Source organism: Littorina saxatilis, linkage group LG12 (genome assembly GCF_037325665.1).
Source record: "Littorina saxatilis isolate snail1 linkage group LG12, US_GU_Lsax_2.0, whole genome shotgun sequence".
In the NCBI taxonomy this organism is placed as follows: Eukaryota; Metazoa; Mollusca; class Gastropoda; order Littorinimorpha; family Littorinidae; genus Littorina; species Littorina saxatilis.
Window position 1 is genome coordinate 41,726,003 of NC_090256.1, and position 25,789 is coordinate 41,751,791.

Below are 25,789 nucleotides of genomic sequence, written 5' to 3' on the forward strand. Positions count from 1 at the left end.
CATTTAAACAATTGTAAGCAAGTTATAAGTTTAACAAAGAAATGGAGTATTAACATTTATGCCGAAATAACCAAGTATTTTCTTTTAAACTTCTGAATAGGGTTCGGAGACATCAAGATCGTCTGTACGTACTTCTGCTGGATTAAAGATTTAATTCCTCCCTGTCAACCTCATGTTAAAAGTTTTCCGTGTAATCTCATAAATGTGATGCCATGTGTGTGTGTGTGTGTGTGTGTGTTCGTGTGTGTGTGCATGTGTATGTATGTATGTGTGAGTGTGTGTGTGTGTGTGTATGTGTGTGTGTTCGTGTGTGTGTGCGTATGTGCGTGTCTGCTTGTGTGCGTGCATGCGTGTCTGTTCTTAGACGTTGAATTAATCTGGAGGGGGTACCTTGAAACCTAAAAATTTCTTTAATTTGGACAACAAACATAAGCTATTCAATACGTTCAAAATGACAGGAAAAACATGTATTTAGTGTGGATATGCGTTCAAATCCCAGGGCTCCCCACGGACACCTCTCCTAGAGGGTCCACGGACCCCCACTTTGAAAGTTTAGAGGGTCCAAGGACCCCCTCAGCGGAGTTTGTGAGTCCAAAACTACAGGGGTCCCAAATTCAAAGCTTGTCAGTGAGCCTCTGAGAGAGAGGGGGAGAGAGTGTGTGTGATTGTGTGCGTGTGGATGTGTGTGTGTATGTGTGTCCTTTCTGGTGTTACTCCAGCGTGAAACTGGCATTTGTGCTTGCAGTAGTCTTAGCTGATGACAACAGTCTGAAAAGGTACCAAGGGAATGCCCGATAACGTTAATTTCATGCGTCCCTGGACCCGCGTTTTTTTTATTATTTAGGTTTAGTGTGTCCAGGGACCCCCTCCATACATTTCTAGTACGTGTTTTCGGCTTCTAGGACGCAGGGACGCACAGTTTGGCGAGCCCTAATCCCATGATAGGTTATGGACTTGGAACATTCCTGAATGACCTGTGAGAACTAGAGAGGTGTCCCCCTTTTAAGACCCCCCAATTTAAGAGTACCCTCTTTTCAAAACCTTGCATTTTGACATTTCTACTTCATAAACTATGTAATAGTGGATGTACCTCAATCTGAAGACACCCTCCTTTTTAAGACCTGATTTTCTCAGATTTTTCGAGGTCTTAAATGAGGGGTACCACTGTAGTGGCTGAAGGACATCATATGACATGAGGTATAAACACTTTTCGTGAAATCAGTGAAGAATACAGCAACGGTACAAAATGAAACTTAGGCTCTGTTTATTTCTTGAAAATCAGTATGTAAAAACATACACTTCAATGGTATTGCACAATTCCGAAAAGCAAACAAACAAATGTATAAATTCAGCATAGGGCAATTGATCTTCCTGCTAGGACAAAAGAGATGGACAGTGACATTTAACCAGACAATGTTCGGAAATAACTCTGTTTGGTCTGTATGGGTTAATTGTGAAAGAGTTAACACTCTGGCTTTTATTGAGTCAAACTTACCCACGAGACATTATAAGATGCTTGGTGGCTTGTTGACAGACAGGCTTTTTTTTGTTGGTCCTCGGGGGCATATCGACTATCGTCTTCAGTTTCATATTTATTGACTAAGGCCGAAGTTAATAAATATGAAAACCAAAGGTGATATGCTCCCCAAAGGGCCAACACAAAATGCTGGTCTGACAACAAGCCCCCAAACATCGTTTTTGTCATTACTTTGGATGAGCAAAAGTACGCACAATAAACGTAATTTTTAGAATGCAATTTCGGGCCTCAAAACGCGTCACAGTAGTTCGAGATAACATGTCATACTTGTCTGTGACGTCAAAGGTAACTTCTTCGTCGCTTTTCTTCCAGTCTAAAAATGTACAGAGCTGCCATCATGTTTGCGAGTTGCGTAAGTTTTTGGCATATTCCTTTTCTTTTAAGTGTTTCATGACTTTTCGTTATGCATTCTGCGATAACAGAGATAAGTTGCAAATTGACCATGAGTTGCCGCGGTAATTATCAACATTGATTGGGTCTTTGAGAGTGAATGCTTTCAATCGTCGTCCTCGAAAACACAAATCCAAAGCTGGGATGGTTACACACATCAAACAATCAGCCTGATTGGCTTTTACTTTGACAATCCATGTTTCGCCTGAAAGCTCAAACCCATTCACCACCTCGATGTGTTACATGGAGAACAGCGTTATATATTCCCAAGCTGGTTATGAATGAAAATTCTTGAAAATGATTAAAAAAATAAGCCAGTCACCAGTGAGAGGTGTGTCTGAAACACGTGGACAAGGAGCACATGTAGAAAGTTTGCCTCACGGAAAGCAAGAGCATTCACTCTTTCACAACTCATTCAACCTTGACAGAGTTATTTCCCGAGTTTGTCCAATAATCTTCCTGTTAGGATAAAAGAGATGGACAGTGACAAATTCAAGCCACATGAACCTGAAAAGGATGATACCCCAAAAGGCTTTCCCATGCTGGGTGATGTAAAGAACCCTCCTTTCATAACAGAAGACGGTTGCATTGGTAGAGGGGTAATGTTAGGATTTATTTTCATCCAAAAATTTGCCAAAATGACAATGAGAGTTTCGCAAATGTTTGTGTTTACAGCTATCCTTGGCATAACCTTTACCCTACTGTGAAAAAAGTTGAGCAATTGCGCCAAACTCATCGAAAAGTATTTGATGATTTGACAGAAGTGTCTGTGTTTTACCGACTGCAGATGCCAACTGATATACCTGTTGGTGATAATTACTTTTTAGGCACTATTTTCTGATTTCAGTCAAAGAAAAAAACGTTTGCGCAAATTTGCCTCACATAAAACATTTCCCATGAAATTCATCAATCCAGTCATTTTAATGGTGAAGTTGCAAATAATCATGTAATTATCAAAGTTAGCGTCTCAATCCTGCTGTGAAGAAAAGGTGCTTTGCAACAACCATTCAAGTGAAATTAAATGGCTATTTCATTGAATTTGACCAAATCAGCCACTATTATGGTGTACATCTTCAAAGAAAGGAACACTAATTAATGCCACATTAAGGCAAATCCAATCAGTTTGCTGACTAGGCACTTTAAATAAGATAAGATGTTTACTTTGCAGAACATCCATAGCTCCTCCAAATCTATAATTGGGGAAAAAAAATTCAGTACAATAACATAAACAGACAAAAACACATTAAATTGATGGAATAAATGAATAAATAAATAAATCATAAATAAAGCTACATAAATATTCTCGAAATCAATCAACCAACCAATCAATAATGCAGACAGACAGACAAACAGACAGAAAGAGAAATACAGCTAAACATTCATACCAATCATAAATTCACAGTTATATAACGAAATCTCACATAAAAATTAGATGAAAAATCCTGGTTATTGGTATTATTTTTTCCCCTATGTTCACAATGTGATTCAGAACATAATCACAGACACGCACACATGCGAACACATGCAAATGCTTGCACACCCTCACATGCAAGCACACACAACACACACACACCAGAATGTGTTACCAAATGAAACAGCCATTCTTCAACCAATATTAAACTGCTATTGTTCTGCGTCAGTACACTATCAAATGATGTCCACATTACATAAATCACAGTAGTCTTTAAAAAGCAAATCATGATAAGTTGATACTGCTATGCATTACTCAATGAGCGCTTCTGGGGTGATAACGCGAGACAACTCCTGTGATCTTGCCGCGAGGTGGCGCCAGTTACCAGCCGAAAGAAAGAAGGGGCATAACCTCACCAGAACCGACCATTGTCTGTTTACCGTATAAAATGCACGACTTACACACGAACTGTTACCAAACCGATATGCTATTTGGGACCAATGCAAGTTTTTTTTCCTTTCTCGTGTGATCTTGCCGCGAGGTGGCGCCAGTTACCAGCCAAAAGAAAGAGGGGGCATAACCTCACCAGAACCGCCCATTGTACACCAATCTCCTAAACAAATGCATTGCCATGTCAATCAACTTGAAAACTAGTTACATATGTACTAAAAAGACGGAAGATTACCTAAACAAAAGTACATGTAGCTTATAAATATTGTCACAAATGCATGAACAGTAAATTCCAGCTACCTGAAATACATTGCACGCTACAATCTTCTATTTGTGTCGACCCTTCATACATCTATTACAGTGAAAAACATCTAAAGGCAGCAGAATTAAACATAATACTGGAATGCTTTTCATCACACTCAAGCAATGTTAGTAAGATACAATGGAACCCCCCTTTTAAGGCCAGGAAAATATAGGCTACAATGTTACGCACCTGCGTCAGGTTATTATGAATTTCCAGGTAACTAAATATTTTTCTTTGCAAATATTGGATTATTGAGTTTTGTTAGTTTTCTAGAATGTGGGGTATGGTACTTTGAGAAACCAAGGCACACAAACTAACCGGTGAAAATACATATTATTTTGCATGAAGTCTTCATAAGAACCTTTCTCAATTCATGCCATTTGTTTTAAATGTCTAAGTCAATTCCTTCCTGGTCGAGCCCGGTACTTCTCAGTTGGTCCTCTTAAGACTCCCTCCATTTTAAGACCTGATTTTCTCAGATTTTTGGAGGTCTTAAAAGGGGGGTTCCACTGTAGTGAAAGTTGTCTATGATCAGACATTCCAATAAACAAACCTTTCTCGCTTTTGATTCGTTATCCAAGGCATCATTACTTGTAGAAATTGAGCTCAATTTCAGACATGTGTTTGAATATGCAGGCGACCTTGGCGTAGGCTGATTCCTCAAAGTTCCCCAGAAGCTCTTCCATGTCTTCCACGCACTTGTCTTCCAGTTCCCGCAGGTTGCTTAGCAACTCGATCCCCTTGGAGTCCTCTCGGCCCAGCATCTCGCGCAGCGTCTCATGGCCTTTGAACAGTGCGTGCCGACGGTCAACCTGACATCAACAGTAAAACCAGGTGGTCATTTCAGCAAAGTAGACCTACTGGAAGTGAGCTACAAGAGTGAAAACGTCCATATACAGTTAACCCACGGTACCCTTTCACGACCCACTGTTTTAAGAACTCACCCATTTTACAACCCTATTTTTTCAGATTTTCTTTTTATAACAAATTAACATCTGTAAATGTACCTTCAATTTAGGACATGATTTTCTCCCATTTTTTGTTTTAATCTAAAAGGGAGGTACTGTAGTGGTAGTACAACTGCACTAATTCTACGTAACTTTGTGATCCAAGATTTGAACATGTCCTTAGTCACATACTCTCCTCTAAGCACAGGGTTCTCATGTTACAGATCTTGATCTCTCAGTTACCTCATTTTGAAAGCGTGGCTTTTTCTTCGCGGGATCGTCATCTCCAAACTGCGGTGACACCGTTGCTTTGCCGATAGCAGCCCCAGGGGCAAAGATGAAGGGCTTGTAGATGGAGGTGAGGGGATTGGGGGTGCCGGTGAACCAATGGCAGGAGGGGGTGGGGCAGGCGGAGGAGGAAGGGGGGACCAGCACAGAGACCTGACTGCCGGTTGACACAAAACTACCGTCCGTCATGCAAATGCCGCTCTCTTCGTCACGCAAGATCTTCAGCATGTCCCGCACCCCAAACTTCCCTGTTGTCACACACAAAAGACAGAATTGTCATCATTTTGTTCCCGCACAAAATACTCAAACAAAACAATGACATAAACCTGTTGGCACATGCAAAAGATAGAACTGTTATAATTTCTTCACACAAAATATTCAACAAAAATGACATAAACCTGTTGTCATTGAGTAACTCTTATTAAATATTCTTGCCAAGCCTGTTTACATGACTTGAAAATAGAAAAGATAGAACTGTGATAAGATCATTTCTGCAAACAAATGACATAAACCTAATCTCACATGCAACAAATAGAACTATTTTCTCTGTTCATGACCTCTGTACATTTAACCCCATTTTTAAGACTCCCTCCTTTTTAAGACCAGATTTTCTCAGATATTTTGAGGTCTTCAAAGGGGGGTTCCACTGTATCATAGTCCTGGTAGGATCATGTCGGGAAAGATTATACCAAATATTGTTTGCTTTGATTTCATTAGCAAGCGAAACACAAGACACTGTTTCAACAAAGAGAAATAGAGAATACTACATGGCTTGCTGTGTCATACCAGATTTACAAACGTTTTTTTTTTAAATATTGAACTGCGAGCGAAAGCGAGCTGTTCACTATTTGAAAAAGCAACGAGTGTAAATCTGGTAGATTACAGCAAGCCATGCAGTATTCTGTTTATCCTACATACAGTACTTATGTGTATTTTTCTCAAAATGTCCAGCAGTGGAGGCGTCTAAATTGAAGATGCTTCGTTTGGAACCTCATCTATTCAAAAGCCTTGTGCAATCTTTGACGTCAAAGCAAAGACAAGTCACTCCAGAAAGTGTAGCGTGACGTGAAAGTTCTAAAACTTCTACCAGGAGAAATAGCATATAGCGTAAAAGGGTTTCCATATAAATGTCTCCGTTACTCTGGCATCATAAGCAGTTGAAAAGCATATCCCTGCCAAACAAGTTGATGTGACCCGATTTACATGATTTACACACGTGTGGTTTGAAAGATATTGTTATCTCATGAGTGGTCTCACTCACGTATGTAAAATAAATATAATTGCCTACATTTTCAGGCTACAAATGATGAGAGAGCCTGAAAGAAAATGGATTTTACCAGATGCAGATAATTCTTTTAACATCTTCAGCCCATGGCGATAGCGGAAGGACATCTGCGAGGTGAAGCACTTTCCGCCCTCGGAAAAGACGTGGGTGAAGTTGAAGGGCCCCATGTCGTCCTGGTAGAGTCCAAGCTTCTTGGCCTCGGCCGCAAGGTTTGGGGAACTGCGGTCAATCTTGGTTCCGATGCTCAGCTCGTTGGAGATGTTACGCACACCCTCTGCAAGTCACACAAACCATCATATCAGTATGCACAGACAGCCTGGTAGCTCAGTTGGTAGAGCACTGGACTTGTGATCCTAGGGTCACAGGTCCGAATACAGACAGTGACGGATACGGGTCAACTTTATGTGCAGACTCAGTGACGGTATCCATATCCCACCCTTGTGTCACCACAGTGGCATGTAAAAGACCTTAGTCATTCTGCCATGAGTGCAGCTGGCTGATCACACCTAAAAGCGCACACACCTGGGAAGCGCGATTCTCATTGCTGCTAGCTTTCTACTGGGAGATAGCAACCCAACTTTCCCAGCAATGGGAAAATAAAGTAAATGACGTGAAATTAAATCTGTCTTTTTTCAGACTAAAACTGGGTTACACCAGTAACCACTGACCTGTGATATGTTCAGCTGCCCAGTAAGGTCCAGCAGTCTCCAGCACCCAGGCGGTTGTAGGGTCAGCGATGAGGAAGCTGTTGTGGTAGCTCCACGCCTGCTGACCAGGCTCCTCGCTGCAGGGACCTCCTTGACCAGGGCTGGTCAGCAACTGACCGATGACTTCCACAGCTTCCGCAGCGGAGGAGGCTCGTTCCAGAGCCAATCTGTGAGAGAGAAAAGATGGGGCAATGTTAAGAACCATAAGCTATTTTGTTTCTGCATTTATTCAGAATAATATATAACCTCTCTGAATCAGACATGAGAATAAAACATTGTCAAAAAGGAGGAAATAAGGTTTGCCAAATCTTATATAAGGCCAAAAAAAAATAGGCGTGGTTAAGGTAACATAGCCACAAAAAAATAGGGTAGGAAAGTAGGCAATCACTTTTTTTTTTTTAAACTTTTTTTTCTAATGTGTACAAATTAAACCTACTTGACAGGGAAATAAGTGTGCGGCTCGAGCGCTGTCGCTTTCATTGCGTTTTCTGCACCAGGTTTTTTTTATTTTTTTTATTTTGTTTTTTTACAAATGTAACAAGAAGAGCAAACGCTCGATCGAGTCACTTTCGCAGTTCTGAATATTATATGAGGCATCAGATGGACAGGAAGAAATTGCTATTCACAACACAATGAGTCACGTTCACATAAAATTTGAGCCCGGTCACTTTTATAGTTTCCGAGAAAAGCCCAACGTTAAGTTGTGTGTTGCCGAACAGAAAAGGCTAGTTATCTCCCTTGTTTTTCTGATAAAAACATTTCAGCTTCTGCTTAAATGCTGTTATGAACTTCAAGGCAGACACAGTTGTCTCGAGTAGAGTGGAGGCGATTCTCGAGCAGACGATTAGTGCTCCATATATGGGTCAATCTTTATTTGGTTTAGCCTCTCGCCAGTGTGTCTAAGTAGCCCGGATGTTCAAGTAACAACGGTCACTCCAAGACTAATTGTTGTGCCTCATCCAGTCCGATTCTTATTTGGTTGAGTCTGGCATCTTAAGACCCGTATCAGACGCCAGGCTATCATCGCTAGCAGCAAGTCACTTTCCAAGTATCCTCAGCGTTTTCAAGAAACAAGTCCTTTCTTCTGAACGGTTTGGGTTTTGCACTGTTCTAATTTTGAATATGTGGTAATTAGACTCTGAGCAATTGTTTACGAGGCCTGGGGAAGCCTGAAGTTTAGTTGGCGATTGTTTGATCTAAAATGTTCGCATCCTGCCTTGCCGACTTGACATTTGGTCAACTTGGTTCTATTCATCATGTTTTGAAAATCTTGTGAATTATTTCTAAGCATAGGCTATGCAGGTTCGCTACCCACCTTTATTTGGCCCAGTAAGTTTGTTTAGTTTTTTGAATGGGGGCCGACGAGAGCGTGGGTGACCTATTTTGCGGCCCATAGTAGAACGTGGTTGACCTATTTTCGGCCCGACGCACGGGGGGAAGCAGGCCACCGGCGCTGCTAATTAAGGCTGGCTTGGCAGGCAGCCCTGCGTGCAGCGAGCAAGAGTACCGTACAACAAACATGTACAAGACGCGCGGACAGCGTGACCTAGGGTGCAATCTGATGATCTATAATTATGGGTGGACACGCATACTCATGTTGTTTTTGCTCTGGCTCAAAACACAGCCACATTCGTTTGTTTTTGTGTGCGTTGGAAATACAGCCACAAGTTTCTGCGCTTGAAACACAGCCAAGGTTTGTCAGTTTGGCAGGCATACCTTCCCAGCACTGGGAATTCGGTTATCTAGAGCAGCCATCTATAAATAGCCCAGCCAGCTGCATACAGCGAGCCAGCCAGTCAGCGGAGGGTCAGTGCCAGCAACAAACTGGCCTGCCTGACCGTAGCTGTAATACTCTTACAACTTTATTTAATGATAGCTCAGCCGTTTGGTTGCAATTTTCTCTTGAAATTTGACACATGACTAGATCGATTTCTGCAGATACCACTCAATGCAATTGTAATCCCATTTGAATTTGGTAAGAATTATTTATCAGTAGTAACTGATTGACGTGCTTTGGTGTGTTGTGAAAGTGTTCGCACAGAAGTTTGTCATCATAGTCATACACACTTTTACTACAGACATGATACAGTTCTGTTTTAGATGCAACAAGCATGCTAAGTACAGCAAGCAGAATAAATGAAGCAAGCCTTACCGCCTTTGCACCAGAAAGTAGAATGAATAACTGCTGTTTATGACAGTGTGCAATCTAATCGAGTTATACGTTGGGGGACATGCATAATTATGATGCTTTTCTCTAAATGTTTGTTGGTGCGCTGGATACACAGCCACACGTTTTCTGAGCTTGAACCACAGCCAAGGGGTTCTTCCATGGCTCAAAACACACTTGCAGTTACACTCGTTTGTTGTTGTTGTGCGCGTGAAACACAGCCACAGTGGCCTATTGCTTTAAACACATTTGCTTCAACAATCGTGTTTTGGTGCGCTTGAAACACAGCCACCAGTTTGCTGCGTGAAACTCAGCCAGTTTATGTGCGCTTGAAACACAGCCACAATTTGTACGTGCTTGAAACACAGCCACAATTGTTATGTGCTTGAAACAGCCATTTTGCGTGCGCTTGAGACACAGCCACAACTTTTCTGCGCTTGAAACACAGCCAGTTACGTGCGCTTGAAACACAACCACAATTTTTACGTGCTTGAAACACAGCCATTTAGCATGCGCTTGAGACACAGCCACAACTTTTCTGGCTTGAAACACAGCCAGTTTATGTGCGCTTGAAACACAGCCACAATTTGTAGCTGCTTGAAACACAGCCATTTTGGGTGCGTTTGAAACACAGTCACACGTTTTTCTGCAGGAAACTCAGTTAACCAGTTATTTCAGTTGCCGGAGCACCAATAGTCTCATGGTGTTAACCACTTTAATTCCAGTTGCCTGGGCACCAGCAGCCACAGCTCCAATCGTTTTGTTTTGTGTGCGCTTGAAACACAGCCACCAGTTTGCTGCACTTGAAACACAGCCAGTTTAGGTGCGCTTGAAACACAGCCACAGTTTTTATGTGCTTGAAACACAGCCACACGTTTTTCTGCATGAAAATCAGTTTTAACCACTTTTATTTCAGTTGCCTGAACACCAACAGCAGGGTTGGGTTAACCAGTTTAATTCCAGTTGCCTGAGCACCAACAACTTGGTTGTGTTAACCAGTTTAATTCCAGTTGCCTGAGCACCAGCAGCCACTGCGCCAATCGTTTTTGGTGGGCGCTTGAAACACAGCCACCAGTTTGCTGCGCTTGATACACAGCCAGTTTATGTGCGCTTGAAACACAGCCACAATTTTTATGTGCTTGAAACTCTGCCACACGTTTTTCTGCATGAAAATCAGTTTTAACCACTTTTATTTCAGTTGCCTGAGCACCAACAGCCGGGTTGGGTTTGTTTGTTTGTTTGCTTAACACCCAGCCGACCACGAAGGGCCATATCAGGGCGGTGCTGCTTTGACATATAACGTGCGCCACACACAAGACAGAAGTCGCAGCACAGGCTTCATGTCTCACCCAGTCACATTATTCTGACACCGGACCAACCAGTCCTAGCACTAACCCCATAATGCCAGACGCCAGGCGGAGCAGCCACCAGATTGCCAATTTTAAAGTCTTAGGTATGACCCGGCCGGGGTTCGAACCCACGACCTCCCGATCATGGGGCGGACGCCTTAACACTAGACCAACCGTGCAGCCGGGTTGGGTTAACCAGTTTAATTCCAGTTGCCTGAGCACCAACAGCCTGGTCGTGTTAACCACTTTTATTCCAGTTGCCTGAGCACCAACAGCCTGGCGTGTTAACCACTTTAATTCCAGTTGCCTGAGCACCAACAGCCTCGTTGTGTTAAACACTTTAATTCCAGTTGCCTGAGCACCGACAGCCGGGTTGTGTTAACCACTTTAATTCCAGTTACCTGAGGTGGCGTCGTAAAAATCAAGTAAGTACTGAGCCCCCCTGAGGTTTGCCCAGTGGCCAGCCAATCTGCGGGCTTACTTGTTAGTCCGTCCCGCAGTCACAGGCGCACTGTTCTTACATTTTAATGGTAAGCCCCTGTCCAGTTACCAGTTTCAGGCTGTCCTGAAAAAAGGAACAAATACCCTGGGTTGGTCAGCGGATAAATTCACCTCCCATTCCTTTCGGATTGGGGCTACAACTACGAGGCTAGGCCGCTGGAGATCTGCAGTTGTTAAATCATACGTGCGATGTCCTAGTTCGTAAGGGAGTGGGGGTACGTGTGTTGGTCCCGCTGATGATGGTGTGCACCTCAACAGCTGGGGTGGAGTTAAATCATGTTTCATTTGATTAAAATTTTCTTTTTCTTTGGATGCAAGTGTACAGACTGCAGCGGTTGATGGTGTGCGCCTCAACCGGTAGGAGATTTCAAGCTTGTATATGTTGTATAGCCTTAGCTTACTCATTTTAATCATTTTCTTGACACTAATGGTGGGTTTATATATTACAGAGGTCTTAATCCTGGGGTCCAGCATTGTGCGTAGACTGGAGCGGGACCTGGTGCAGTGGGGACGCACGCTGCGACTTCCCCTGCCGGCGCGCTTCGCCGGCCAGTCGGGCCTACAATTCTCCGGCCTGCGCACGCTGTTGGAGTGTGCAATTGAAGGACCACCCCCAGCCTACCTGGTTCAGCATGTAGGAGCCAACGACATAGGTAGGATCAACACGATTGAATGGGCCCAGGAGTTCCAGTTGTGGCTCACATATATCGGGGCTAGGTACCCCACCACTCGGGTCGTCTGGTCAGACATGCTGCCGCGGCGCGCCTGGCGCTATTCAGTAGACCCAGCAGGGGCAGAAAGCGCGGCAGGGGCAGAAAGCGCGGCAGGGGCAGGGCCAGGCACCTGGTGGCAGGGGAACGGGGGTGGTTTATTAAACACCCCCGCATTGTTGCTGACGACGCGTGTCTGGCTGCTGATGGTGTACACCTCAGCAGCTGGGGCACCTGTCTGTTGGTGAGGAGTTTGGAAGAGAGCCTTACGAATATAATTTTGGGGTCACCGGTTTGGGGAACCTGCTGGTAGGCCAGCTGGTTTGTGGCTGAAGTTAGGCATGGTTATGGTGAAGATGTGGTTCCCAATGGGGAACATTTTTATTTGTAGTTATATTTTGTAAATTTTGGAGCTTATTAAGCTTGTCTAGCCCCCTGGACCATGGTTGAGCCCAATACAAACCACAAAAGTGGCCTGGTTCAGTGGTCCAGTGCCTCCAGTTTGTCAGTAGATGTAAAGCAGTGAGTGACGGATGGAGGCCTGGGTGGTAGGACAGCCGCGAGGGCAGTAAGATACTGTGGGTACCGCGGTGTGAGCAGTGGATTCTGTTCACAGTCAAAGTAAAGCCACCATAATAAAGGTTTCTGGTCACGCTTAGCTGGCAGACTGGGGGGGTCGGGAAAAAATTGATATTTTGTCTGATTGGTGTCATCTTCACCTAACCATGCCTTACTTCCCAACCAGTGCCCGTACTACAAGATACATGCCATAACTGAAATTGTTGTAAATAAATAATGAAGAACCTAATTCTCCTTGTGAAGCTTGGCTGTTTCAGTCACGGTATTGTTATGTGTGGAAGTGTCTGTTTTGTATGGTCATAAAAACATTTCAGCTTCTGCTTAAATGCTGTTATGAACTTCAAGGCAGACACAGTTGTCTCGAGTAGAGTGGAGGCGATTCTCGAGCAGACGATTAGTGCTCCATATATGGGTCAATCTTTATTTGGTTTAGCCTCTCGCCAGTGTGTCTAAGTAGCCCGGATGTTCAAGTAACAACGGTCACTCCAAGACTAATTGTTGTGCCTCATCCAGTCCGATTCTTATTTGGTTGAGTCTGGCATCTTAAGACCCGTATCAGACGCCAGGCTATCATCGCTAGCAGCAAGTCACTTTCCAAGTATCCTCAGCGTTTTCAAGAAACAAGTCCTTTCTTCTGAACGGTTTGGGTTTTGCATTGTTCTAATTTTGAATATGTGGTAATTAGACTCTGAGCAATTGTTTACGAGGCCTGGGGAAGCCTGAAGTTTAGTTGGCGATTGTTTGATCTAAAATGTTCGCATCCTGCCTTGCCGACTTGACATTTGGTCAACTTGGTTCTATTCATCATGTTTTGAAAATCTTGTGAATTATTTCTAAGCATAGGCTATGCAGGTTCGCTACCCACCTTTATTTGGCCCAGTAAGTTTGTTTAGTTTTTCCACCCACCATCCCCTTCCTGCTTCCGCTAGGCTTGACATCCGGGCAGCTTGTTCACTTAACGGAATTTTAGTGGTCACCAGTTATCCTTCACTTGTGGGAGAACTAGAATTGTCTAGGATGTTCTTTGCAGTATGGTCATTTCATCACTTCATTTTTTATTGAGTCAATTCCATCGGAGTCCCTTGTCCATGATTACGCTTACTTCTGGTTCTACCTGGTGTGTGTATGTTTCGATCAGAATTTCTAGTCTATCATTCAGCTCTATCCTAACTTGTGTATATATGTTTGTATATATAACTTGCAATTTTGCCCATCATTCAGCTTAATTCTAACCGGCGCATATGTATTTTTTCTTTGTTGTTGTTGCTTTGTTTTTGGTACAGTTGGCTGAAGTTAGGCATGGTTATGGTGAAGATGTGGTTCCCAATGGGGAACATTTTTATTTGTAGTTATATTTTGTAAATTTTGGAGCTTATTAAGCTTGTCTAGCCCCCTGGACCATGGTTGAGCCCAATACAAACCACAAAAGTGGCCTGGTTCAGTGGTCCAGTGCCTCCAGTTTGTCAGTAGATGTAAAGCAGTGAGTGACGGATGGAGGCCTGGGTGGTAGGACAGCCGCGAGGGCAGTAAGATACTGTGGGTACCGCGGTGTGAGCAGTGGATTCTGTTCACAGTCAAAGTAAAGCCACCATAATAAAGGTTTCTGGTCACGCTTAGCTGGCAGACTGGGGGGGTCGGGAAAAAATTGATATTTTGTCTGATTGGTGTCATCTTCACCTAACCATGCCTTACTTCCCAACCAGTGCCCGTACTACAAGATACATGCCATAACTGAAATTGTTGTAAATAAATAATGAAGAACCTAATTCTCCTTGTGAAGCTTGGCTGTTTCAGTCACGGTATTGTTATGTGTGGAAGTGTCTGTTTTGTATGGTCATAATGTTCGTAAAAGGCTACAGATGTAAATACTTTGATGTAAAGAATAATCCTACAAAGTTTCAATCACATCCGATGAACTTTGTCAAAGATATAAAATGTCTAATTTTTCCTTTGACGCTGACCTGTGACCTTGAAAAAGGTCAAAGGTCAACGAAACCATCGTTAAAGTGTAGAGGTCATTGGAGGTCACGACTAAACAAAATATGAGCCCGATCGCTTTGATAGTTTCCGAGAAAAGTCCAACGTTAAGGTGGTGTCTACGGCCGGCCGGCCGGATGGCCAGCCGGCCGGCCGGCTGGCCAGCCGGCCGGTTGGCCGGCCGGCCGGCCGGACAGACTAACACTGACCGATTACATAGAGTCACTTTTTCTCAAGTGACTCAATAAAAAGTTATAGGGTCGGCCCCTATTTTTTTTTTAGGCCTAACACAAAATTCAGAAAATGTTATCAGTTTTCCTTAACCCTGATGTAGGAGCAAGAGGGGAAATGATTTCCTAAGGAGTGTTGAGTGAGGAGTGTTGCTTATAAGCTTCAAAATCAATATAATGTGTTGGTTTCCAAATCAGACATGAACACCCAGAGAGGTTCAAAAGGAACAATATTCCTCCAAAAGGCGGAAGATTCTCTCATCCTTGCTGAATGTCTAAAAAAAAAAAAAAAGCAATCTGTGTAAGCAATTTGAGAATGAAAGTGGTTTATTTCTTGTTACTGTTCATGATGCCATGCTTTTGCTTTTTTTTTGCTTAACGCCCAGCCGACCACAAAGGGCCATATCAGGGCGGTGCTGCTTTGACATATAACGTGCGCCACACACAAGACACAAGTCGCAGCACAGGCTTCATGTCTCACCCAGTCACATTATTCTGACACCGGACCAACCAGTCCTAGCACTAACCCCATAATGCCAGACGCCAGGCAGAGCAGCCACCAGATTGCCAATTTTAAAGTCTTAGGTATGACCCGGCCGGGGTTCGAACCCACGACCTCCCGATCACGGGGCGGACGCCTTACCACTAGGCCAACCATGATGCCATGACATTGATAATGGATATAACTCACTAAAAACTGCCTTGTGTTGTGTTCTGAGCACTTACTTTCCTTTATTCTTTATTGTCAAGAAAAATGTATTTTCAACTTTCTACAAAAAATATAGTGAATTATCATATTTTCTGTATATATAATATATATATCAATTGATGTCAACTTACATTTCTTGGGATGAAAATATTCAACAGTCCTCCCACACCTCAATCCTAAATACACCACTCTGCCTAAATAGCCAGGTAAAAACGGCCATACATAGAGAAACCCACTCGTGCAAAAACGTCATGGGTGTATTTGGGAGATTCAGCCCATGAGCACAAAAGAAGAAGAAGATACAGTGGAACCCCCCTTTTATGACTCCCTCCCTTTTAGCACCTTGTTTTTTCAGACTTTCTGTTCAGAACCTCTATAAATTTACCGTATTTTCCGGGTTACAAGGCGCTACAGCGCATAAGGCGCACCCCCTTCTTTTTAAACAAAATTGTAATCCAGTCACCCATTGGGCGCAGGGGGCCGATAGGGCGCACCAAAATTTAAAAAGTATACCGGTAACAAACGGTCGAAGAATGAAAATAAGCCGCACATCAAAGGAAGAATACAGTGGAAATATGTGTGCTCTGTGTGTGTGGCGAGATCAAAGGCAGGTCCATTGTGATAGCTGGGTTGCCTTGTTTAGACACTGACCTTCTTCCCAGGGGTCAATGACCCAGTTTTTGCTATGAGAGGTGGTTCCCCTGTCATAGATCTGAGAGAGGAAACACTTCCTGCACCGGGGTCAGTGAGTTTAACCTATGGGGCGGTCTTCTTTGATGTCTTGAGAGGAAACTTGGCCAGGGTAGTACCTAGTAGCTGAAACATGCATTATCACAAGTTGTTTGACTGGTACTCAGGCGGTCTCTTTGATTTTTTTCGTATTTCATACACGGATTAGGTGCTTCGTTATACAAGACGCAGGGGTCAAACTCGAGGAAAAAAGTCGCGCCTTATGACCCGGAAAGTACGGTACCCCCATTTTAAGACCCACTCATTTTTAAGACCTGATTTTCTCAGATTTGTGAAGGTCTTAGGGGGGGTTCCACTGTACGCCTCCACTCACCTGACCATGTCCATGCCCAGCAACTTCTCCTCCAAGTCGGAGGGTCCGTTGACTTTGGTCCAGACAGCTTCGTTGCCCACGCACACCCCCTGCTCATTGGCTCCCATCTCAGCTCCCCACATCCACGCTGGCTTGCTGAGAATCACCGCATGGGTGTGGCCCACTTGATCCAGCTCTATGTACGTACACTGTCAACACAGAGTGTCAATTCATATGAAGTTAACGATTATTCAAAAGAGATTTTCAAATCTGTCTGCGCAACAATTAGTTCAGACTCTACAAATTGCACCTATGCATACACACACATATGATACATATCAGGACTACTGAACTTCTTATTTCTCATCTGCTAGAAGCTGAAATTTGTCAAGGATTAGCCAGAATCAGGTAGAATTTCAAAGTTCAATTTTCCTATGGAGTTTCTGCTAGAGTTCTTGCATGCACATAATGTAGAAGAGCTCCTATGACACTGGTGAATTTATAGAAACATACAAAGGGGACTGTTAACACCTTGCACACACCTAGGTAGAGCGACTCTAATTATTGTAGCTGGCTTAATTTCCACTGCAATTTTAAAAGATCGAAGAGGCTCAAATTTCCCAGCACATGGATAATAAAATATAAACGGAAATAAAAGTTCATATTTCTGGTGTACTTACCTGGACTTTACTTCCCTTAGGGTGATCAGCTGCAGGTACAAGGTTCACTTCTTGCACTTCTGAACCTGGGCGGTCTGAATTTTTCCCAAAAATGACACAGCCTTTCGCTGTTGCTGGGGGTAGAGCTACAAATGTGTCACAAGAACTTGGCATTTTGATGGCTCCCTCTGAAGTCATGGTTCACTGATTTTGTGATGTGTCTCACTTTAGCCTATATATTTTAAATCTGTCTGTAAAAACAAAATAAGAAAATTAACATCCCTGCTGTAGACATTATAATTCTATACAAGGACATGTATCAAATAACCAAAGGGAAGTAATTGCTCTTTATGCATAAGACATGTGTAATGGAGTAAGCGAGAGTTGTACGGAACCTTTCTCCTGGCACCTGAGAGAATAACAAGCATTGAAATGAACAAGCGACTTTCATCCTCACTTTCAGGACATGTATATATTTATATTTATGCAGCAAACATCTGTGTACATATCTTGGTATGCAAGTGGGTGAGTGCGTGAGTGTGTGTGTGCATGTGAGTGTGTGTGTGTGCGTGTGTGTGTATGTATGTGTATGTGACAAGAGAGAGAGAGAGAGAGAGAGAGAGAGAGAGAGAGAGAGAGAGAGAGAGAGAGATCAGTGTGTGTGTATATGTTAGGCGCGTTTGATCGATCTGCGCGATCGCGTGATCGCGCTGCGCGTTTGGTGGATCAATCAAACGCGCACACATCGATCGATGTGTGCGCATTTGATCGATGCAAAGAATAGGCTACAAAGAATACAAGAATCGTTAAAACGCGCAGCTCTTATACTTGCGCATTTGGACGATCTGTCACAAAGTAAGTCCCTACCACACACACACATCGCACGCCGGAAGTGAAAAGTTTCAAATACAGGAATGTTCCGAAATATACCCCAACAACGTTTTTGATTTGTTTGTTGTCAGGCCTCTCAATCTTTCAAACAGTCTCTCTCTCTCTCTCTCTCTCTCTCTCTCTCTCTCTCTCTCTTAGTCTCTCAGTCTCTCTCTCTCCTCTTAGTCTCTCTCAGTCTCTCTCCGTCTCTCTCTCTCTGTCTCTCTCTTAGTCTCTCAGTCTCTCTTCTCTCTCTCTCTCTCTCTCTCTCTCTCTCTCTCTCTCTCTCTCTCTCAGTCTCTCCCCCCAATCCCTCCTTCCTCATCTCTGTCCATCCCTCTGACATCTCATGAAAACAGCTGAACTTTTAAATCATTTGCTATTACAGGACAATTAAACACTCAATGAGCTAATACATGTGAAATGGATGATCAGGTGCAACCTCGACGCATATATACCTGTGATGTGATGTCTTTGAGGTAGTCTAAGTGTTTGGTACAATATAATCCCATTTTTTCTTCTTTTTTTAAATGTCCTACAGATTGTTGTTTAGACACTTATAGCTAGGCCTACTTCCGGTCATAACTTCCGGTCATTGCCAGCATACGTGTGTGTGCGTAGTATGGTGATTTGTGAGACGGATCGTCCAAATGCGCAAGTATATAAGAGCTGCGCGTTTTAACGATTCTTGTATTCTTGTATTCTATGTGTGCGCGTTTGATCGATCCACCAAACGCGCAGCGCGATCGCGCGATCGTGCGATCGCGCAGATTGATCAAACGCGCCTAACATATATACTACTACAAATTACTACATGTGTGTGCACTAGAACCTTACAATAGCTGCTGAATCCTTTTGTATAGCTATTCAATATTTCCTATATATGCATCACTGAAGATAATGCACAGTAAACTGCTTCAATTCAACTGAGTAAGCTCCACAACAACACACAAACGTTAAACACACACAAAATAGTGGCAGAAAATGCACAGACACCAGAAGTTAGTGACTGGTATTTTCCCAAGTCCCTGCGCAGACCAGGAATTTAGGGCCGTTATTTGCTTGCGGTAGCCCGATGTAAGCTGAATTTGTCTCCATGTAAGGTATGTGATCAGTAAATTTGCAATGTAACAAAAATCATTAATTATTACGCAGCACATCAAAACACTCACGCACCGGCAGTAGCAGACGGTCGATTCCTATTTTCATGAATTATGAAGACATGCAAATCCATTTAAGGAAATAAAACTTTTAAAGATAGGTATATGTTTTGGTCGCTGTTTAATGGTTGACATTCAGACAGTAAATATGTCTACATTTAAACATGTTTTATACTCTCACGTTATTAAAGAAATCTTGAAGCATTATAAAGTGATTCCATATTTTATTCTAAAAAGGATTGATGAAGCGTGGGAAACCGGAAGTTGACTACTGTGCATCATGGCAGCCACCATGGCCAGTCACATTTCGGACTATGTTCTGAAACAAGATGATTCCAAAGCTGCAGATATTGCAAGAGGTATACATTCCACAGCAATATTGAACTTTAGCATTGTTTATTCAGATAAGTTCTTCTAGTTACCGATTCCGGGTCAGTGTTGAGTGGTAGCTCCGACTGAAACACAAGTTGTGTAACATTAAAAGTCAGTTGCAGAACAGCACAGTGCTCTGAAAATTGACAAATGGTTTAAACTAGACAGACAGACAGAAACGGAAAGGAGACGGAGGCTTACAAGTGTGTGTGTGCATGGTCTGTGTGTGTGTGTGTGTGTGTGTGTGTGTGTGTGTGTGTGTGTGTGTGTGTTTTCAGTTCATAGCTGAGGACAGGCACAATACTGAGCAACGAAATGCTGACATGAGCATCAAAAATAAAAAATGCTCAGATGGAAAAGTCTATGATTGTAATGGGAGCTAAAACACAGCTTTACCGGAAATAAAAGTCAAAACATAATTGCCTTCATGTCTCTTTCCTTTATTGATCGTCAATCATAGGTATGCATGGACAATGATGTAAGTACTTGGTGGACACCAACTGCAAGATATTTCTATCAAGTTAAAACTTTTGGAATCTTTGATTTTGTCTAGTGTTTGAGTTACATTTTATCCATAAAATCCAGCCAGACAGCACCTACATTTTGTGTAAATCAATTGAGCAAGAAATAGTTGTTGTGAAGACACCATTACTTACATCATTTGGCAAGTCCATCACTTTTTTACAAGCATAAGATTAGGCAGCATTGTAATGCTGCTGATTTAATTGATCACCTTTCTGGTAGACCATGCAACACAACTGAAAACAAAAGTGAAGGCCTGAAAATAATATGGCAAGTGAATCAGATGTAGCGTAAGTTATGAAGACACCAAGCGTAAGTTATGAAGACACCAAAATTGTGAAGTCTGTTATGCTTGAATTCTAGTACTCTTGAAATCTAGTCTGGTGTGTAAGAGGTTCCTGATACAGTTTGAAATGATCAAATCATACTTGAATATTCAACAATGGCAAATATTCACAGTTACAGGCAAAGTCTGAACATTATTACGTAAGTTATTTTTGACACCTGAATTGTTGTGTCCAACATTACCAACATCATCAATTATCATCGTTTCACAACTGATTATTTTTCTTATTCGCTTGTTTTCTTTTTCTGTTTTCTGTAGAAGATAACATACGTAAACATGTTTTGATTTACATTGTATCTGCCATCTACCACGATGAACTGAATTGCTGATTGCGTTGGTTCGAGTGACACGAAACGAAAATGGTGTCAGAAATACGAACGTAATCTAAAACAAGCCACACTATTAAAATGCAGGAAAATGTAACTAAAATTTCCTCTTCAGAGCTTTCTTTATACAAACTCGAAGAAACTTTAAGTCAATCACAAAAATATCAACTTTGGTTCAAGAAAAGATTAAATTTTCCTGACGTTCGTATTGAAAGACACCAAGAAATGTCGGCAGAGTGGCGAGAATGACGAACGAAATCCACTAAGTTCAGCATCAATTTAAACAAATGCTGGTGATTTTGGATAAAACAGGAACAAAAGTAGTTGCCTGTTGGGTAACTCAGCAAAATCAATTAGGGATCGATGATTCTTGAAGTTCGTCTGTCTGAAAAACTCTTGAGATGTCGTAAGTTTGCGCGAAACGCCAAAGACACGAACAACTTCCAGGTCAAAATACCTCCTCTCAATGCATTGTGGTAAAGGTGAAGGCCATTTATTCGTAATCTGTGGAAATTTCCGCAGTGCATTGAGTCGATTGACATTCGTTCGTGTGCCTGTGTCGACTTCGCGTTAGATTTTGGAAGTGCAAAAACGTAAGTAACGCAGTGACGCAAAACGTCGGATATTGCCTTTCACACATTCTTTCACAACCCTAGGTCTTCTGATTGCTTTTATTTGTGCTAGATTGTGTCATTTTATTCAGTAACTTCCAATTATCAGTGGAAATATCAAGTTGCATGTGAAAGATATGATGATGGTATGGACTTAGATCAGCGTGTGAAGTGAGACACGAAGCATTACTTACAGAATGCAATTTTTTCGTCCACGCTAACGACACATTATACGGTAAAGAAAGAAAATGAGCATATCTAATTGTTAAATACACTTAGTTTGACCAAAATAAATACAAACATGACACTACAAACTGCTTCACTTACCATTGTGCTTTCTCAAACAAGATCACTCATTTTTGTCAGGTTTCAGTGGCCATTTTAAGTTGCATTTTCAATGGAAAATAATCAAAAACAAAATAACCATCAACAGAAAAAATAATCTGTAAAATGATATTAATTCTTTATTCTCTCTTTAATCACAATACAACAACATTAACAACCAGAAGAAAACAGTTCTTTGCACACAAAAATCCAGAAAGTGGCTACCATTCATTTTGTACTTTTTGCTCAGTATTGTGCCTGACCTCAGCTTTGAATCATTTAATAACTACTATTAATATTATGGTCAACTACTGTCGTACTGAACCAGACAAGAACACTGTAAATTAAGCCTTAAATTGAGCCTGATTTTGAATGGGAGACCTTTGGAAAAATTAATATCTACCTGAGAGTTTCATCTCTAGAGACTAACACTAACACTACAGAGTCCTTGACCTTGTCGTACGTTGCAGATCTCTACAAGAGAGATGTCACTCTGGTTCAGGTGGTGGAGTCTCTGGGGTAAGACAGTTACCTTTCTACAGCATTGACCTTGCCATCATTTTTTTGTTTACTGCATTTGTCCCCACAAACTAAACTAAAATACATTGGAACCCCCCCTTTTAAGAACCCCGAATTTAAGACTTCCTCCTTTTTAAGACCTTAATTGTTTCTTCGGAGTTGCTGTTCATAAATCCTCCAAATTTACCTCCATTTCAAGACTCTCTCCTTTCTATTAAAATTCTGAGACTTGATTTTCTCAGCTTTTTGGGGGTCTTAAAAGGAGGGTTCCACTGTAAAAGGGCCGGACAGGTCAAGAGTATGTGTGCCTGTAGTCATGGCTACCACAGTCTCCACATTGTGCTTGTATTTTTCTAGTGTGAAACAGAAATGTTATTTTAGTGTAAGTTTCTGTAACACTTAAAAATTAAAGTGGGTACAGTGTCACCCCCCCCTTTTAAGACCCCCCAATTCTAGACTCCCTCAATCCTTTTTAAGATGCGATTTTCTCAGATTTTTGGTTGCCTTAAAAGGGGGGTTCCACTGTACTTAATATAATGCGTGATTGTGAGTATCACATTTATGAACATCTCATACTTGTTTTCATGACATGACTGAGTCTTCACACATTCTTTTAGGCAATTTCTGACCAGTCCAGTCGTGGAGCAACGACGGAGAGGAACTCAGCTCATGGCAAGCATATTGCAGAAGCTGCCTTCAGACTTTTTGGTAGAAAAAGAAGGTATGCTGTAGGTTCAATTATATATTTTTTGCTGAGGGCAAAAGAAAGGGGGTTTGACTGTACCTCAAAGGAATGAAGAAGACATCCCACACAAAAAACAGTTGCTGAAAAATAGCAACCAGTCAAACTAAAGTGTAACACTGTAATGACAAAGCTATAGATGGCTTTTGTTTTGATTGAAACAATTTCAACTTTCGGATGCAAAAAACTGACTGGTTGGCAATTTGTTTTCCTGGTGTTTACTCGTACAAACCGCTGAAATATACATTTCTGGTTATGAAAAAACACTGTATATTAATAATTCAACATAGTCATAACATAAGTGAGATGAATCATGAAAAAAAATAAAAGTGAATTGCACGTGAAGTGCTCAACAAGTTATTTGTATTTTCTTTGTTTCTATAATCAATTTCTTTGTTTTTACTGCAGTGGGTCATGTGACAGCCTTTCTTGTGTCCAAGCTGAGTGACCACCACTCCATCCAGCCACTTGCCTTACATGGTCTTGCTGCTGCGGTCAGTACTAGCAAAGAAATACGTAGTTCACGTGAAAAAAAGATATGGGCAGAGAGACGGGTAAAGTTTTGTTTTGCATTGTTTTATTTTGCAAACAAGTTATTCTACATTATATTGTTTTGCAGACTTATCATTTCTTCTTCTTCTTCTTTGTTCATGGGCTGACATTCCCACGTTCACTCATGTGTTTGCATGAGTGCGTTTTTACGGGTATGACCGTTTTTACCCGGCCATTCAGTCAGCATACGCCGATTTCGGGGGAAGCATGCTGGGTGTTTTCGTGTTTCTATAACCCACCGAACTCTGACATGGATTACAGGATCTTTTCCGTGCACACTGCCATTTGGTCTTGTGCTTGCGTGAACACATGAAGGGGGATAAGGCTCTAGCAGGTCTGCACATAAGTTGACCTGGGAGATCGGAAAAATCCCGCCAGGCGGACGCAATCAGGATTCAAACTCACGACCTTCCGATTAGGAGGCCGATGTCTTACCACTACGTCACTTCACCTGTCCTGCATTGTCTTATTTTGAAGACTAAAGTTTATGAAAATTTAAGACTTCCTCCTTTTAAGACACTCCTTTCTCAGATGTTGTGTTCATAGCGTCTGTAAATTGACCCCCATTTTAAGATTCCCTCCCTTTTAAGACCTGACTTTCTTAGATTTTTGAAGGTCGTAAAAAGGGAATTCCTCTGTAGTTATTCTGCAATGTGTCATTTTGCAGACCGGCTATTCAGCGTTTTCTGACGGAGATGAAAGTCGCCGTGTCTGCAGCGAAATCTTTAAGGAGGTGCAGAACCAAAGCCTCTCACAGGCAGACCGCCGAGCCACCTACACCATCTTTCTCAATCTGCTGACTTCACACTTACCTGGTAACGAGTGGCATAGCAATCACCTGCTTATTAGTAGCATGATCGCTTAGGCCCTCACTATGAGGGGCATGCTTAGCTAATTTTGCTGATATGTGTGTGCTGACTGGAGGTGTATGTGCAGGGATTGCTAGGATTTATTTTCTTTGCCACTTTTGCTGAAATGGCCACAAAAGTGTTGGTAATTTTCAGAAGTTAAGACAATCCTTAGCCTCCTCTTTTACGCATGTTGAATTGAACAATGGATTTCCCTTCTTTGACACATGTTATGTCAGAGGCCAACTAAAACTCAAATTTAGGCGGTTGGCCAAGACTATAAAAGATTGCTTGTTTGTGTGTGTTCAATCATAACATTTAAAGGAATGTTTACTAGAATGGATCGATAAATAATGTTATCTGTATTTTTGACAAAAAACATGACATTTGACACAGATCTCGACAGAAACACAGTCTCGGAGAACAATGACTGTGTCGATCTGTGAAAAATGTCATATTTTGATCAACAATATTAGTAGCATATAATTTTGAACCTCTTTGCAACAGACCTCCAGGCACTGGGAGACACCTTTGTGTGTGGCTACGTTCAACAGATGGACGGAGAAAAAGACCCAAGGAACCTGATTTTGGCTTTTCGTTGCTCCACCATTATCTGCCAACATTTTAGTCTGGGTAAGACTAAACAAAATAAAATATTTGTTTCCGATGAGAAGGCCAAAAACTGATTTCTGTGTGGTTGTTTTTTGTTTAGGCCTAAACACCAATTGTCTGTGATACACACACAGTACCACACTCATGCACCATTTTATATGCCGGTATGTTTTCCGTACAAAAAAATGGAATTATTTGATTTAGGAAAATATTATAATGCAGCCATGGTCTCATTGTCTGCATATTTAAAGTGGTGGTTTGCTACAGCTTTGCACTTTTGCTTTTACGTTTGTGAGATGTATCCTCTCTCTCTTTATAAACATTGATGATATCGTTACTGATTAATTTGTTTTTCTTTGTTGTTTAGGTCCCATGGAGGAAGATATGTTTGAAGTCAACTCCTGTTATTTTCCAATCGACTTTGTGCCAGTAAGCTAATCTTACACATATCTTTTTCACACAAAATTACAAATAGACAAACTCCGGAAAGAACGCAGTGAAAGAGTGAATACTCTTGCTTTTACTGAGTGTTCACTCTTTCACATCCCATACAAACCTGACAGAGTTTGTTTCCGAAGATTGTCTATAGTAGAAAGGTTAAAACTGCATGCTACCAGCTTCATGTTACTTGTAGATTAACAAAGTTTTCCTGGGTCTTTCTTTTTAGGTTAGAGTGTGTGTGTGTGTGTGTGTGCACACATGCTCGTGACCGGCACGGTTGGCCTAGTGGTAAGGCGTCCGCC

At 42.0% G+C, this 25,789-nt stretch overlaps 2 protein-coding genes across 2 annotated transcripts in view; one reads left to right on the forward strand and one right to left on the reverse strand.

Annotated features, from left to right (window-relative positions):
* Nucleotides 1-1,247: 1,247 nt before the first annotated feature.
* Nucleotides 1,248-17,764, reverse strand: LOC138981972 (secernin-2-like). The gene is made up of 6 exons (XM_070355161.1): nucleotides 17,264-17,764; nucleotides 16,605-16,792; nucleotides 7,281-7,486; nucleotides 6,665-6,886; nucleotides 5,283-5,575; nucleotides 1,248-4,904 (listed from the first exon to the last, which is right to left on the reverse strand). The coding sequence occupies exons 1-6, from the start codon at nucleotides 17,438-17,440 to the stop codon at nucleotides 4,680-4,682; spliced, it is 1,311 nt and encodes a 436-aa protein (XP_070211262.1). The 5' UTR covers nucleotides 17,441-17,764; the 3' UTR covers nucleotides 1,248-4,679.
* Nucleotides 17,765-19,500: 1,736 nt separating this feature from the next.
* LOC138981973 (MMS19 nucleotide excision repair protein homolog) overlaps nucleotides 19,501-25,789 on the forward strand; it is a 30,864-nt gene continuing 24,575 nt past the window's right edge. The window contains exons 1-7 of the mRNA XM_070355162.1: nucleotides 19,501-19,631; nucleotides 22,244-22,292; nucleotides 22,910-23,013; nucleotides 23,443-23,528; nucleotides 24,254-24,401; nucleotides 24,942-25,067; nucleotides 25,414-25,475. Coding sequence (XP_070211263.1) covers nucleotides 19,553-19,631; nucleotides 22,244-22,292; nucleotides 22,910-23,013; nucleotides 23,443-23,528; nucleotides 24,254-24,401; nucleotides 24,942-25,067; nucleotides 25,414-25,475 — 654 coding nt within the window. The 5' untranslated portion in view covers nucleotides 19,501-19,552. The remainder of the gene's footprint in view (nucleotides 19,632-22,243; nucleotides 22,293-22,909; nucleotides 23,014-23,442; nucleotides 23,529-24,253; nucleotides 24,402-24,941; nucleotides 25,068-25,413; nucleotides 25,476-25,789) is intronic.

Excerpts from the sequence above, each read along its gene's own strand:
- LOC138981972 (XM_070355161.1), bottom strand. The coding sequence starts at position 17,440 with ATGACTTCAGAGGGAGCCATCAAAATGCCAAGTTCTTGTGACACATTT. Across the intron at positions 7,487-16,604 it reads CTGGGCATGGACATGGTCAG|ATTGGCTCTGGAACGAGCCT; the intron begins GTGAGTGGAGGC and ends TCTCTCTCACAG. Across the intron at positions 4,905-5,282 it reads AGCCACGCTTTCAAAATGAG|GTTGACCGTCGGCACGCACT; the intron begins GTAACTGAGAGA and ends TGTTGATGTCAG.